This window comes from Ambystoma mexicanum, chromosome 9 (genome assembly GCF_040938575.1).
Source record: "Ambystoma mexicanum isolate Mex_15411 chromosome 9, UKY_AmexF1_1, whole genome shotgun sequence".
Taxonomy (NCBI): Eukaryota; Metazoa; Chordata; class Amphibia; order Caudata; family Ambystomatidae; genus Ambystoma; species Ambystoma mexicanum.
Genome location: NC_090931.1, coordinates 258,178,955 through 258,192,821, shown reverse-complemented (window position 1 = coordinate 258,192,821; position 13,867 = coordinate 258,178,955). Strand labels below are relative to the sequence as shown.

The following is a 13,867-nucleotide window of genomic DNA, read 5'->3' as shown; positions in this document are numbered from 1 at the left end:
AACAGGTAGAAAGAACTAGACTTGGGTCAGAATGCGACACACAGATCTTACTGCGCCCGAATGCTGCTATGTACAGCTAGATGATGAACGGGGTTGTAAAATAAATAAAAACTGCCTTTTTCCTAAAACTAAGCGCTAGGCCCCAGAAACGACTGCATAACATCTCCAATATATTCTGCACATGTGATGAGATTTAGCCAAGGCTGGGGCAGGGGTGGCCACAGAGAAGACTCTCGGGCGTTATAAATGCTGAGGCTTTGCTGTGCTCATCTCTTAGGGCTGTCGCCCTTAGTAAAGTACACCCGGAGGCAGAATCATCAACAGGAGCATCGAAGCCTCCACAGTACGGCTGCCCCATGGAGATTGCCAGGACTTGGATTGGTTAATGCATAATCAGCGTTGCCATCTGGGAAGTTAATCTACCGCCAGTTTGCGACCTCATCCAACATTGGCACAGTGCCGGCCCCAGTAGTTGCACAGGATAAGAATAATACCTGGACAGGAACTGTGTTTATCAGCATTCGGAAGCCGTGCAAAAGTAACAGGACAATGAAATCTACTTGCATTCAACAGACTATAAAAGATGGTGTAAACCTTTAGAAAAACGATAGCCTCCGGATGCTAACGTAGGTAGGGAAATTAACAGAATCAACTGGCCGAGCCTGACCATTTTTTCTGAATCATGCGATGTAAAGGAGGTATGGATGTATTCTGTGCAAATGAGTCCCTCTGACTACAATACAACCAAGGGGCACACTTGAAAATGACAGACCGCAGTTAAGAAAAATAGAATGCATTTCAGTTTAGAGGAGTCCCGTTTCACTAAAAGGACAAGTATTGCTTCAAAACGCATGGAAAATATGAAGGCATTGAAACCACAGAAGTATTGTGGCATGTGTGTGCAAAAGAATTAGAACCATCTCCATAAAGCTAAACAATGAGAACGTGGTGAATTCTTGGCCGAAAAAAATCAATTAAAAAAATTCGCCCTTTCCTTTTGTAAACTTCAAATTGCAGTGTGATCCGAAAACAATGTTATCAGAGTCGCAGTAGAGAAAATACAATCTCCAAAACGTTTTAATCTTTGAAACGCTGGTGGAGGCACCAGTCTGCCGAGAGAGCTTCCACCATTCCTTGTATTGCAGTTTGCCTCTGAATGGTCACATTTTCTCTGGCTGTAGGTCAAGTATCATCATATCGGACCCAAACGAGGATTTACGTGATATCTACATGAAATAGGTTTCAATATGGTGAATTTAAATGGGCTTTGTTAAGACAGTGAGTGGTTATCCTGAGAATCTGGTGTGGCTGGGGTTCGAGGACCAGACTTGGTAGCAGCCTGCAGTAGCTGGAGAGCGTCTTTTGAAGTCACAGGTTGCATGCCTCTGAGGCGAAGCTTGGTTTACTAGGATTCTACAGACAACAGATTTAAAACATCGGGACTGTGCTAAGATCAGCTTGGCTTGCTGCACAGAGCAGAAACTTATTCAACTTGGCTTGGTCAATATTCGTTTGCTAAATGATTTAGTTGCCAGTTCGTACAAACAAAAAACATCATTTGCACCTTATTCTTTCTGTCTGGTTTTTCTTCAGTTGTAGGATCTAATTTTCTCTTTTTTCCAAGGCTATGATGTTCCTTTATTCCGCAGTATTTTGGAATTAAACCAAAATGCTGCCATAACCAGCTATTAAACAATGGCATCAGGCACACACCGCATTTCATAGTTTTGGTTTGGTTTCCATGATGTGTTGTAAACGTGGTATTTTTGAAACGAAAAAACGCTATTTAAGCTTTTTATTGACTAAGCCCAAAAAAAAAAAAATACAAAACTTGGAACAGAGAAGAAGGCACGCTGACCCCATGAGTGGTACTGCTGCTTTAAACACACATGATTTCACAGAGGCTTTTGTTTGTTTAAAGTAAGTGTTTTCTAAAGCAGTTAGCAAGAAAAGTGTCCAGTTTTATACACACCTGTTCTTCTCCAGTTTATTATGCACCTCCCTGGTCCCAGCCCTGCAACCCAAACAAAATAAGACAAACTCAGTGGCCGCTTCAAGGGTCCGATTCCATTTGCATTAGTCGCTGCACTGCGAGATGGTAATTGTCAATCTGAATGTGCACCTCTGAAGGGGAAGGATGGCAGTGCTCATACAGAACTAGATTTCTGTGCATGAACAGAGAAGGACAGCACCTCCAAAAACACCATCTTTCCAAAAAAATTGAGCACCTGTTACTTTGTAAACCTCGTTAAGGTGTTTCACTTAGTAAAGCAAAAAGTACAGACACAGGACTCATTTTTCAAAGGGATTCGTGATTTCTTTCAAATGCAACGTCTTTCTATTGTTTTGTCAAGTGGTCGGAGGTCACAACTTGAAGACAAAAACTTTGCCAAAGTTTAAAAGCGCAAATAAAAATCCCTGTTGCTTTCTCATAAATCGCTGTATACTGTGTTTACATGATTGGAGAAAAGGGGTAGGGCCCTTGTGGCAGTCCAAAATTCTCTTGGGCCCCCAGCCCCTCACGTAAGCAAAGCCCTGCATTCTGTGAGGAGCACGAATGTGGTTTAAAGCCTACAGCACCATTCATAAGAGGCAGAACGCATTAATACCCTCCCATACCCAAGCCAAATACAAATTCAACACTTCCTCCCAAATGAGGACCATCCCCATACTACCAGATTTCATAGGGCGAAAAAAAAAAATATATCGCAATGTGCATAAGTCGTATACGGATAGCTATTAAGAGTCCCAACAACTTGAGCTCTATGTTGGTGGTCAAAGGTGCAGGGCACACCGAGCCATTCCTCCTTCAAAAGTCGATCAATGGAATACCATTCGGTTGGGTAAGAACGCCTGTTATCAGAACCAAAGAACTATCCCGTTTGTGGTGTGTGCTAGAGAAATGGCAACTATTATAAGGAGTACGAGGGGCAAACGGACCCTGTGATCAAGGTGTCATGTTAAAAAGCTTTTCTGCTCCCCTAACTCACCACAAGAGATGAGGAAGAGGAAGGGTCCTTGTGATTATATGGATGTGCGTCGACATAGCTCTTGTATATAGTGTGCACACCTTAAAAGCTGTTCTGGGCCACATCCCTTGTAAGAGACAATTCCTCACTCTTGTCTGTTTATCGAGCACTGTGAGATGTTTTTTAAAACGCTAGTGTAGTGCACTAAGGGAGTCAAAAAGTCCCCTTGGTGTGAGCACACAGTGAATGGAATCCGCAAAGCCAAGTGCTGGGAAGGGACGAACTTTATGCATCCAGCACATGTTCCTCCAATTTCATAACACTAGTGCTTAGAAAGAGCCGCTGTGATGCACAACAAAAGTGGCAATCGGAAGCAGCACAGACATTTCTAAAAGCACAGAAGGGGAGTCCCAATGCAAGGGGAGTCCGAATGTGCACCGAAATTACCTTTTGGAAACAGACTACATATTAGGTCAAAATAAGTTAAAAATGGCACATGATTTAAGAACAGCTGATAACGTTATTTGGAACCTATTTCGCCAAGTACATGATGGGCCAGGCCGATTCCTTTTTCAGTTTATTTCTTGATAAACTGAAGATAAAAGCATCTTTTTTGTTTTTGCCCTCGCCACCAGTGATAAATGACTTGGCAAGGAAGCAATTGTGCGCTGTGTGTATGTGGAGAATTGAGGAGGAAAGTGACTTTAAAGCCGGCTAGTTGCTTGCAATTTAAAATGTATTTATTGGACATTTTTTATGGTGCCAAGTGTTTCAAGGCACAAAAATGTTTCTATATGTTAGAGTCTGCGATTCAGATACGCTTCGGTAATTGGATTACCTGTAAAGAGCACGTTTAGAAATGTATGCAATATTAAAAACATTGCACAAGCACAGAATTGCATTTAAAAATTAACTTTAAAGTTTATCAACTTTCGATGAAAGGGCACTTAACTTGAGAAGAAAATGAATATTTGTGGAACTTTGTTAAGTTCCGTCAAGGTGCACAAAGTTATAAGGTCTTGGTCAGACAAAAAGACACATTTTGTATTCAAATGCACAAAGGGGATCTTTACTAAGACCTACAGCAAAACCTGCTGGAGCGATTTCCACCAAATTTGGATTAGCAGTTGGCATGTGGAATAAAATCAGAAGGCTCACTTGGTTTAGTTAAAATTGCCAAGCGTTTTTTTTTAATTATAAAGAGGGCCAGAAATGTGTCATGTATATTGGGTAGAGCAGCCCGAATTATCTGAATTCAGGAATGGGAGTGGCTCCAGCCGCATCACAGATCCTAGGATTAAATGCAGCTACACAAGGTTTGTAAAAGGCATATAATATAGCAGTCCCAGAGCCCAAGTCCTGACCCTGGCGGAGTAATCCTCATTTATTCCCTTTTTTGTAAAAATCCAGCTAAATTTGGTAGTAGGTCTACTCATCTGGGGTGCAAAAATGCAGATGTAAACATGCTTTTAACAGTGACTTGACTATAGGAAAAGGAACGTTTGGGAGGTTTACGAGTTTGTCCCAGTCGATGGATAAGCATGAAACTTTCCAGAATCATACATATATTCAACAGAGTATTTTTGGAAAGTTATGTTAAGTTCCTTTGTAGTGAATGATGTCAAAGTAAAAGGAAAGAGTAAAACAAAAACCATCCAAAAAAGGGACGTTCTTATGTTCAGTACAAAAACTGCCGGACAGATTGATATTAAAGCTGGATGAGTAGATGGTATATCGGTTTACTATGCCCAGGACGGATCGTGACACGTGGGCATGGCCCAGACACAGTGATCGCAATCCATAGTCATAACAAATGGACATTCTAGAGAGGGTCCTACAACAGCCATTCACATTCCTGGATTCAGATTTGAACTTGGATCCAAAGACTCGAAAATACATGTATTTCTGACTAACTTTGTATGTTTTATTTTCAGTTTTTTCAAAAACGCTCAATGGCTTTTCACAAAACCAAGTGAGCCTCACAAAGTGATCCAGACGCCAACTACTAATCCAAATTCAATGTAAATCTCTCCTTCAGTTTTTGCTGTAGATGTGAGCAAATATTCCCTATGTGAATATGTATGTGAAATGCTCTGTGCACCGTGACAACGTTTTTTGCATCTCAAAACATGCTCTTTACGGAATGGGGAAAGGCACAAAATATATGAGAAAGAGGGAGAGAGAGAGACACACTAGTCTGTTTTTATCTTGCATTTATGAAGAAATACATTGAAAGAGATAATCTTTCACCTTTCACCCATAACGCATTTGGCAAAACAGGTACCAAGTGCCGTTCTAAGCTTTTCCTATGCTACCTGATGAATTTTGATGGGGTTTTGAACATAACTTAAACGTCTCTTCAATTAAAGTGTTTCCATTAATTGTAATGGCTTTTCTCAGTCTCGAGGACTGTATTTTAAAGCATAATCTGAACGCTACCTTTACTAAAGTGTTTTGAGTGAATGTCACTGGTCTCAAAATATGCTTCATCAGGCCTGCAAGCGTCCCATTTGGGTAGTGGTCCCAGGGCATGGCACATCCTGTCCCAACTATGAATGCCTTGTGGGCTGCAAATTACCTGTGAGAGTGCCTTTTGTGCAATACAGCTACCTGCACTACCTTCAGCTCATGGTTTGTGTACTGTCCATTGGCTAGCGCTTAGTGAGATGTTTCCTTTAGACCTGCAGCTTGCCCCTGGTGCTCTTACATTGCCAGGAAACTGAGGCTTAAAGCAAGAGCCACATGTCTGAAATGCAGCCCACTGGGAAACTATGTCCAAAAGTTGGGCGTAATTTGATCAAATACTCAGTGCCCACACCAGTGCATGAGGAGGAATGGAAGCCCTGGTCCCAAAACATACCCTACAATGTGCATAATATGAGCCATTCGCTATAGAATGATTTGAGGTTCCAGAAATCTGTACTGAGAAACTCTCGATCAGGAAGACTATCGTTAATCGTGACAACAGGAAACCCTTGATAAATACAGCCTTCCTTAATTAACCTTTACTGTCAATCCTCTGTTAAGTCGCAAAGTTTCTTGGCGAATTACTATAAATGTTAAAATTATATTAGCCATCTCGTCAGGCTTTCAGTGTACACAGGCGAGTCCACCAGCTCCTGTGATGATCGTGATTAGGTATTTTGCCAGAGAATTAATTCCTGCAGTATCCAAAAACTAAATGCACTCTTTCAAACAAATCGCGGGTAGGTGCTGTGGGCATCCTGCCATTCAAATGAGGAGGCAGTGGCAGTTTTCAGCATTGCCAATAGATGGTCAAGGACGTGGACGTCTACATTATTGCACCCTTTCACTAATTAAGCACTTGGGAATTGCTCTCATACTGCCATCGCAGAAAAGGTACATTTTTTGCCCGTTTCAAACTTGTTACGGACACCCAACCAAAGTTCGAAGCATGTCCTCAAGACTTTTCTTCTCATGGCCTGGAACTGCTGATTTGGCAAGATCTAATAATACTGCAAAGTAAACCGGCTGCCTCTATCAACTAGTCGTTTCGGCATGCATAACACATGTCACTGGAGTTGCGTAAGGCCTGGTACTTGGGACCAAACACGAGCCGATCCAGCAACTCACTATAACAGCGAGTTAAGTCCATAACAATGGCAGTAAATGCTACACAAATATGAAGTAGCATAACATCATATACATGCCAACATGCTCCATTCTATTCAGAAGATGGTAGTCCAGATCTGTATTTTATTTTTTGTTAATATTCGGAGGCTTTTAGTCCTAGATATTTGATGGTGATATTCAGGACTTAACAGAATGCAAAGGAAAAATACTGGGCTGATCTAGCAACACCCCGATGGAAAGGGGCATATTAGCTTGTACCCAAATATATGCTAATTTAAGGGGTTTCAGAGTTAAAATACTTGCCAAATGTACGCCAACCTGTGAAATCTCTACACGTACGATTCTAGCTTTTATATTCCTCAGTTGAGTGAGCAACATGAATTGTGTACCTTCAAGACAGCAACCAAAAATGTTAACAAGTTTATGTTCTGAAGAATGTATGTTCCAGAAAAGAAAACCCCTTTTCTGGTTTCTCCACAAAAAATAGCTATACCATCGAGAGCATGGGGAGAGGGGAGCATGACGCCACATTACAGTTTAGAGGGACAGAAACTAAAGTTTAAAAGTAAGATTTGAACTGGGGAGGAAGGTGCAGAGGGCCCTTCACGTACATTGGCCCCGCTTAACCTAACGAGATGCTAAAAGCAGGGCCCTGCCAAGCCCCTTTTATATGGAGACTAGTCCCACAGTTGATCAATGTGGCCTCATCATGAAGCCTGCCTGCCTGCTTTTATTTCCACCGGTGAGCAAAGAGGCTGCAACACAGGCTGGCTGCAGCCCTCCAAGAGAGTGAATCCCTGCCCGGGAGCAGCACGTGCCAGGCAGACACTGCTTGCCCCCAAAACAAAACAAGTTACTTACCCTTAACTATTATTCTCCAGCATGGGTATGCAATGGATTCACATGCTCATGAACATGGCAATCTTTGGTAAAAGAAAAAACTGTTTCACTTTCACTTCCAAACTGTATTTCTCCTTTAAACCAATCACTGTCCTCTGGGTCATACTGCCCCCATCTAATGATAGCCTTCTTGCCAAGCCCCTCCGCTCTGGCAGCCATCTTCCAATTGGGTAAGCACATAGTGGCTATATTACCTCGTAGCGCAGCACTAATTTGTGACCGCAGCTCTTCAAAGTCAACAATGCCCTGGCCATGGCAAGGACCTCCATGCGTTCCACAGGCAACTCATATCCTCCAAACTCTAAGGCTGCAGGAGTGAAGCCCTCAGGTTCAGCGATCCTGGGTCACGATGAAGGATTGCGCCTCCTTCTCTGGTGAGAAGATCCTGAACCACTGGGCAGCTTTACCAGAGGCAACGCTGACAGACTGAGAAGGTCCGGATACCAAATCTGCCTCGACCACACTGGGGCGATGAGTATCATCCTGCATTAGCACTGCCTGAGTGCGTTGATGACAAGTAGCAAGAGACGCAACTGAGGAAACTCGTATAGAAACATCCCTCCCCACGGAAGGAGAATGCGTCCCCAGGCTCCTCGGTTGGTGGAATCTGCAGGCAAACATTTGGCATTTTGAGTTTGCTGTCATCGCAAACAGATCGATCTGGGGCCTGCCCCACTTGACAAAGATGCGGTCCACCTGGTCCTGCCGAAGTTCCCCACTCGTGGCAGGAGTGCAATTCCCTGCTGAGGGAGTCTGCGATGGTGTTCTTGGCCCCCGCCAGATGAAGAGGGACAAGGAACATCTCTTTTCCAACGGCCCAGCGTCACGTCTTGCGCTTCCCTGGAGAGCTCTGGGGATCCTCGCCAGCTTGCCCTTCAGAGACGGAAGAAACTACTTGAGTGCCCGAACACTGCCCATTGCTCCAGGATGTTGTTACGCTCACCTGGTCCCCACAGGGGCGTCGATCTGAACTGGACAGCTGCGGTCTCCACCAATGTGATGCGTTGTGCCGAGATGACAGACTGGACTGGCCCACCTAGCTTCGTTTAGCCCGTAGGAGGATTCTTCTGCAAATGGAGAAAGGGAATTAACCACCCGTGGAGTTGAGCGTTAACCCCCACCCCTGCTGTTCTCCCCACTGATCAACTTTAATGTCCCCTCTTATAGTCTCACCTGATGGTGAGAAAGATGAGCTCTCCATCCTGCATTGAGCGCAGGGGCACGTAGATAACCAGTTGCTTCACTGGTTCGAAGGAATAGGTGAGTTCCAGAACGATATTGACTGAGATTTCCAGCAAGACGCCGTAGGTATATAGTTCGTAAGAGTTCAAATGTCTGACTTTCACTCTTGTCCGATTCCTTGCAGGTTGCTGCTTGACCCTAGCGAAGAGTTCCTCGTGGCAACTGGTAACATTCAGGTAAGGATTTGTATTATCCAAAACAGTTCGATAAAATAATGTCAGTATGTAACCTGTTGCTTTATCCCTTATTCAGGTGCCGAGAGAAATTATGAAGTCTCTGGGAATAATGCCTCCGGCGGTAAAAGTAGGCAAGTCTATTGTGATGAGGAGGATTCCCCTTGTTTGTCCCTTTGTTTCACCTTGCTGTCTTTTTTTTTCCCCTTAGGGGCCAGGGTACGGCGAAGATGCGGTGGAAGCTGCGCCGACCCGTGAAGAGGAATAGTACCCCTGGCGGTAAAATCAGGTAAGTCTATGGGGGGGTAACTAATATTGCCTCTGTTTATTCCCTTGGCTCACCTTGCTGTTCTTGTGTTCCCCTTAGGTGCCGGAGTGCGGCGGGAACATTCAGAAGGATGCGGTGAATAGTGAAGATGCTGCGAAGGCCGGTGAGTTCAGCGCGGCGCTGCAGCAGGCGAGGCAACGCGCATAAAATAACTTCTTTCTTCCAGCTCGAACGCGCGGTGATCGGGAATTCAGGTAAGGATCAAAGGTATTGCTCTTGTTCTAACCTTTTCTCCTTCTTTCTCCCTTTTTCTAGGAGCTCCAGACTCGAGGCAGGCGTGGCAGAAGACTGGATGCAGACTTGCAGGCACGGTGAGCGTTACGCTGCTAGATGCAGAATAACTCGAAGCGTGTGCTGCTCTTTGGGCGTGGTTTAAATAGCCTTCCAAAGTAGTCCCAGGTAAGTATTCTGACCCGACCCCACCGAGTAAAAAAATAGTCCCTAGGTAAAGTAGTCCCATCCAAGCCTCTTTTGGCATGGAGCTCTGCAGCATGGTCTGCATCAGGTAAGTTTTAATCTATGAGCCTGGCGCCTATGGCGCCAGGACTGCACCCAAATGGCCCCTTAGCAGGGGTTGTTGGGCTTGCTTGGAATAACTTGATGCCTGCTTCCGGGGCTGCTGGACTTGATCTGGATCCCCGGGGGTAGGCATCATGACAGATGTTAATATGGAGATCCTTCTTCTCCGGCAGCCACAGGCCTCTGGCGTGCAGATGTCCGGTGTGGGCTCCCAAGCCTTCCATGGAAGCATCCGTGGTGACCGTCTACTAGTATGGAGGGGTTTGAAGCTCTGTGCCCCGGGCGATGTTGGAGCCGACACCCTATCGCCCGACGGAACTCCTCATTGAGCGGGATCTTGTCCTCGAAGCTTCCGGACACCTGTATCCAGCGAGCATCCAGCAACTCCTGAAGGGTTGCATGTGCAACCTGCAGAGTCGGATGAGGTAGATGCAGGACATCAAGCCGAGCAACGACTTGATGCCCGCACCGTGGCTGTCTTCATCAACAGCAGCTGCACCTTCCCTTGAATGATCGTCTCAGGAGGATAGGTCAGGGGCAACGTGCTCATCTTGGAAGCTAGACAACAAGGAGCAACACAGGGTCGATCCCCGGGTCTGCGCTTAGAAACCTCTGGGTATTAAACACGTTATAAATAACCAATTACAGTGACCGCTACCCTCGCCTCGGAGGGCGACATCAGGCAGGACACCGTATTGAGTCTGGCTCATAGGAACAACGCGTTCTGCGATGGTGTTAAGCAGGACTTTGGATAGTTGATGGAGAATCCCAGATCAGTCAGTAGCTGCTGTGTCTCTGACGGCCAACTCCCACGAGCGTGCCCGGATGAGCTATTAGTCGAGGTACAGGTATAAGTGTATGCCCCGCAGACGTAGCCATGCATTTTGTGAACACTCTGGGGACAGACTTCAATCCGAAAGGCAGAGCCTTGAACTGGTAGTGTTGACCCTACACTACGAAACACAGAAACGCCCAGTGTTTATTGTGAATGGCGACGCAGAAGTAGGCGTCCTCTAGAGTCTCCTTCCTCCAGTAAGCCGAGAAAGTGTTGAACTGTTGGGACTTTAAGTATTTGTTGAAACGTTGCAGGTCTAGGATGGGCCTCCAGCCCTCTGTCTTCTTTCTGACCAGAAAGTATCTGCAATGGACTCCAGAGCCCCGGAGCCGTTGTGGAGCTAGCGCTATCGCCCCTTTTCAAAGCATGGCCCGTACATCTTCTAGGAGCGGAGGGATGTGCTGTTCCTGACGGTTAGTCGGAGTGATCCGCAAACACCCGTGTTGAAACTCCAAGGGTGTGCCCCTGGGTGAGAGCATCCAGCATCCACCTGTCGGTGGAGATCATCTTCCACTCGCCGATAAAACTTCGTCAGCTGGCCTCCCACTGGGGGGCACATGTGGTGGCCCGACATCCCGGCCAGTTTAGGCCTGTTTCGGAGCCAGCATCCTGCACTGCGGAAGATGACACTGTCCTCCGCTACCGTAGGCTCGGGAACGGCTTCTGTAGGCTTCCTGAGTCGTGGATCTGGAGGGCTGACGGTACGGAGGAGAAACCTTTGGCAGACCTGCTAGACTTTCCCCTGGAGGAGCAAAAAGAAGAGCAGTGCTGCTGGAGAGTGCCCAGGGAACAGGCCGTCTCCGTTTCCGCCTTGATGGCCTGGAGGTACTCGTCCACTACCTTTCCAAAGAAGTTCTCTCCATCGAGGGGCATGTCAAACACCTTTGCCTGTACCTCCTGCTGGAAATGAGTGGCCTTGATCCAGCCTCGAAGACAGACATTGTTCCCCATCTGCCGGACCCCCGCATCAGTGATGTCCACCCACTGTAATGGCGTGATCAGACTACTTCGCATCCTGGCAAATAGTGATCGCCTTCATCCTCTTATCGTCGTCGAGCAACTCCAGAATAGGCCCCAGCTTGTACCACAGCGCCCTGTTGTACCTGGATAGGATCGCCAGTGTGTTGGCCGTCTTGATATTTGCCGCTGCAGTGTAAATCACCTTCCTTCCCCTTGCTGTCCGGAGGGACCGAAGACGGGTCAGCTGACCGTTGACTCACGTTGGCCGAAACCACCGAATCCGGCGATGATTGAGACCTCAGACACTTGGGTGCAGAGTCTGGCACCAGATACTTCTCCAGCCTATTCTGTTTGGCTGGCGCTGTGCAGGGGTTCTTCATGAGGACCAGGCCCTCTTCCCACACGTCCTCCAGAAGGGGTACCGCTATGATAGTCTTCCTTTTGGCCTTGCGCCTCTAGTACAAGAAACCTTCCTTCCTGGTTTCTTCAGGCACAAGCTGGAATAGCTTGGAGGCTCTGGAGATCATGGAGTGGAACGACCCCACCTTGTCCGGTGGGGACACCCTAGGTGGCGCATCCAAATGCAGAGACTCGCCATCCGCTGCAATTATATCCTCGTCATCCGAAATTGTGGCCGTATCCGTCCCAGTGTCTGGGTCTGTTGGGGGAGAAGGGGCCCCGACGTGGATGTGGAGGCTAAAAAGGGTTCTAGGTCAAAGTTTCGAATGCAAAGGATCGAATTACCAAAGGGTCGAATCAAAAGGACCGAAAACCAAAGGGTCGAATTTTTTATTTTTCGTTTAAATTATTATTTTTTTTTTATTTTTTTTTATTTTTTTGGAGGTCCCCCCAAACTCCCCTTTTTGTGGTAAAAACCTTTTTCCCCCAAAACATAAACCCCCCAAAAAATAATAAATAAAATAAATTTGACCCTTTTGTTTAAGGTCAAATTGACTCGACCCAATGGCATTTGATCCTTTTGGATTCGAACCTTTAACTGGACACCGCTGAAAAGATGCCTGGGGGACCACCGGAACCGGGGCCAGGGGCTTCCTCTTCTGGATCTCTGACACCAAGATCCAGAAGGGTTGACAGATTGTCCAGAGACACATCCCTCGGCTGAGCTGGTGGGATCGGTACAAGGCCCTCGCCGTCATCACCATCCTCCTCCTCCTCCTCCTCCTCTCACACGTCCTTGAGGACTGTGTGCAAGGACTCCTGGTTCTCGTCATCCGTGGACGAGACCTCCATGGCTTGGGCCACGGCCTGGGAGGGCCGTTTCGGGGGCCTCTCCCCCCCCCCCCTATAATTCTCCTCTGCTGGGCTTGAACCAGGGCCTGCACCGGTTTACTCCCTTCCGGCGTGCCAGCAAACTTTGCCAACGTCACTGCAGCAGTGTCGTGCCATAAGGGCAGGGATACCTTCTGAGCTACGGGGGCTACCTTCACTGGGTCAGCTCCCTTTGCCGTTGTGGTAGCAGCCGCCACCAACTCTTATCATTGACAAAGTTTTATCCTGTGTCGATTGGGACGGCTTGGGCTGTTCGGCCTTCTCCATCCGTAGCTTCTCCGACTCCTCCCGCAGTTTAGCCAGGTTACATGGCTTCCTTTTCGAGGAGGAGCTTCATTGCCGGCTGGCAATGGAGGCGGAGGGTGATGTCGATTGCGCCCTATCCACCTTGGGACCCGCTTCTGCAGCGAACCCGGTGGACTCAGACTTGCGGTTCTTGGCTTTGTCTTGAGCCCCCACAGATGCAGCGCCCTCAGGACTTACAAGACCGCTCCTTGGACCGGCCGGTCCCGTTTGTGACATTACCCTGCTCGCATCACTGGGCAGAGGCCCTGGCATTCAGCCAGCACCCCGGTCTGCTGTGCCTGCCCTTCGTCGTCTTCTTGGAGAACCTAATGCATATCTCGCACTCCACCCCCTTATGGTCTGGGTGCAGGCAGTAGAGGCATTCAGCAAACACATTCCATAGCCCGCACTTGGTGCAGGGCTTGAAGCGGGACCTTCCCTCCTTCATAGTCAGAGGGCGCAATCTTCTACGCTTTTCGCCCTTTAGAGTCGCTGAAATTCACTGACAAGGGATCCCCGCTATGGGCAGATAGAGAAGAGAGCACACAGGCTCTTTCGGAAACAAAAATAGAACCTTTTTCCATGTAAAACACGAAAAAGTTGCTTGCAGAAAAAACTCAAGGACTCCCAACACCGAAGCGTGCAGTAAAATTCTGGGAGGACTGCCAGAGAAGGGGCTTAGGGAAGAGGACTGTCATTGGATGGGGCAGTATGATCTTGAGCACAGTGATTGGTTTAAAGGAGAAATACAGTTTGTAAGTGAAAGTGAAAC

General features: G+C 47.0%; 1 protein-coding gene across 2 annotated transcripts in view; it reads right to left on the bottom strand.

Annotated features, from left to right (window-relative positions):
* Window positions 1-13,867, bottom strand: part of MNT (MAX network transcriptional repressor) — a 217,942-nt gene that overhangs the window by 96,865 nt on the left and 107,210 nt on the right. Inside the window, exon 3 of one of the 2 annotated variants that reach the window (XM_069614573.1) lies at window positions 1,973-2,014. The exons of the other annotated variant lie outside the window; for it this stretch is intronic. Coding sequence (XP_069470674.1) covers window positions 1,973-2,014 — 42 coding nt within the window. The remainder of the gene's footprint in view (window positions 1-1,972; window positions 2,015-13,867) is intronic. 2 annotated transcript variants of the gene reach the window in all.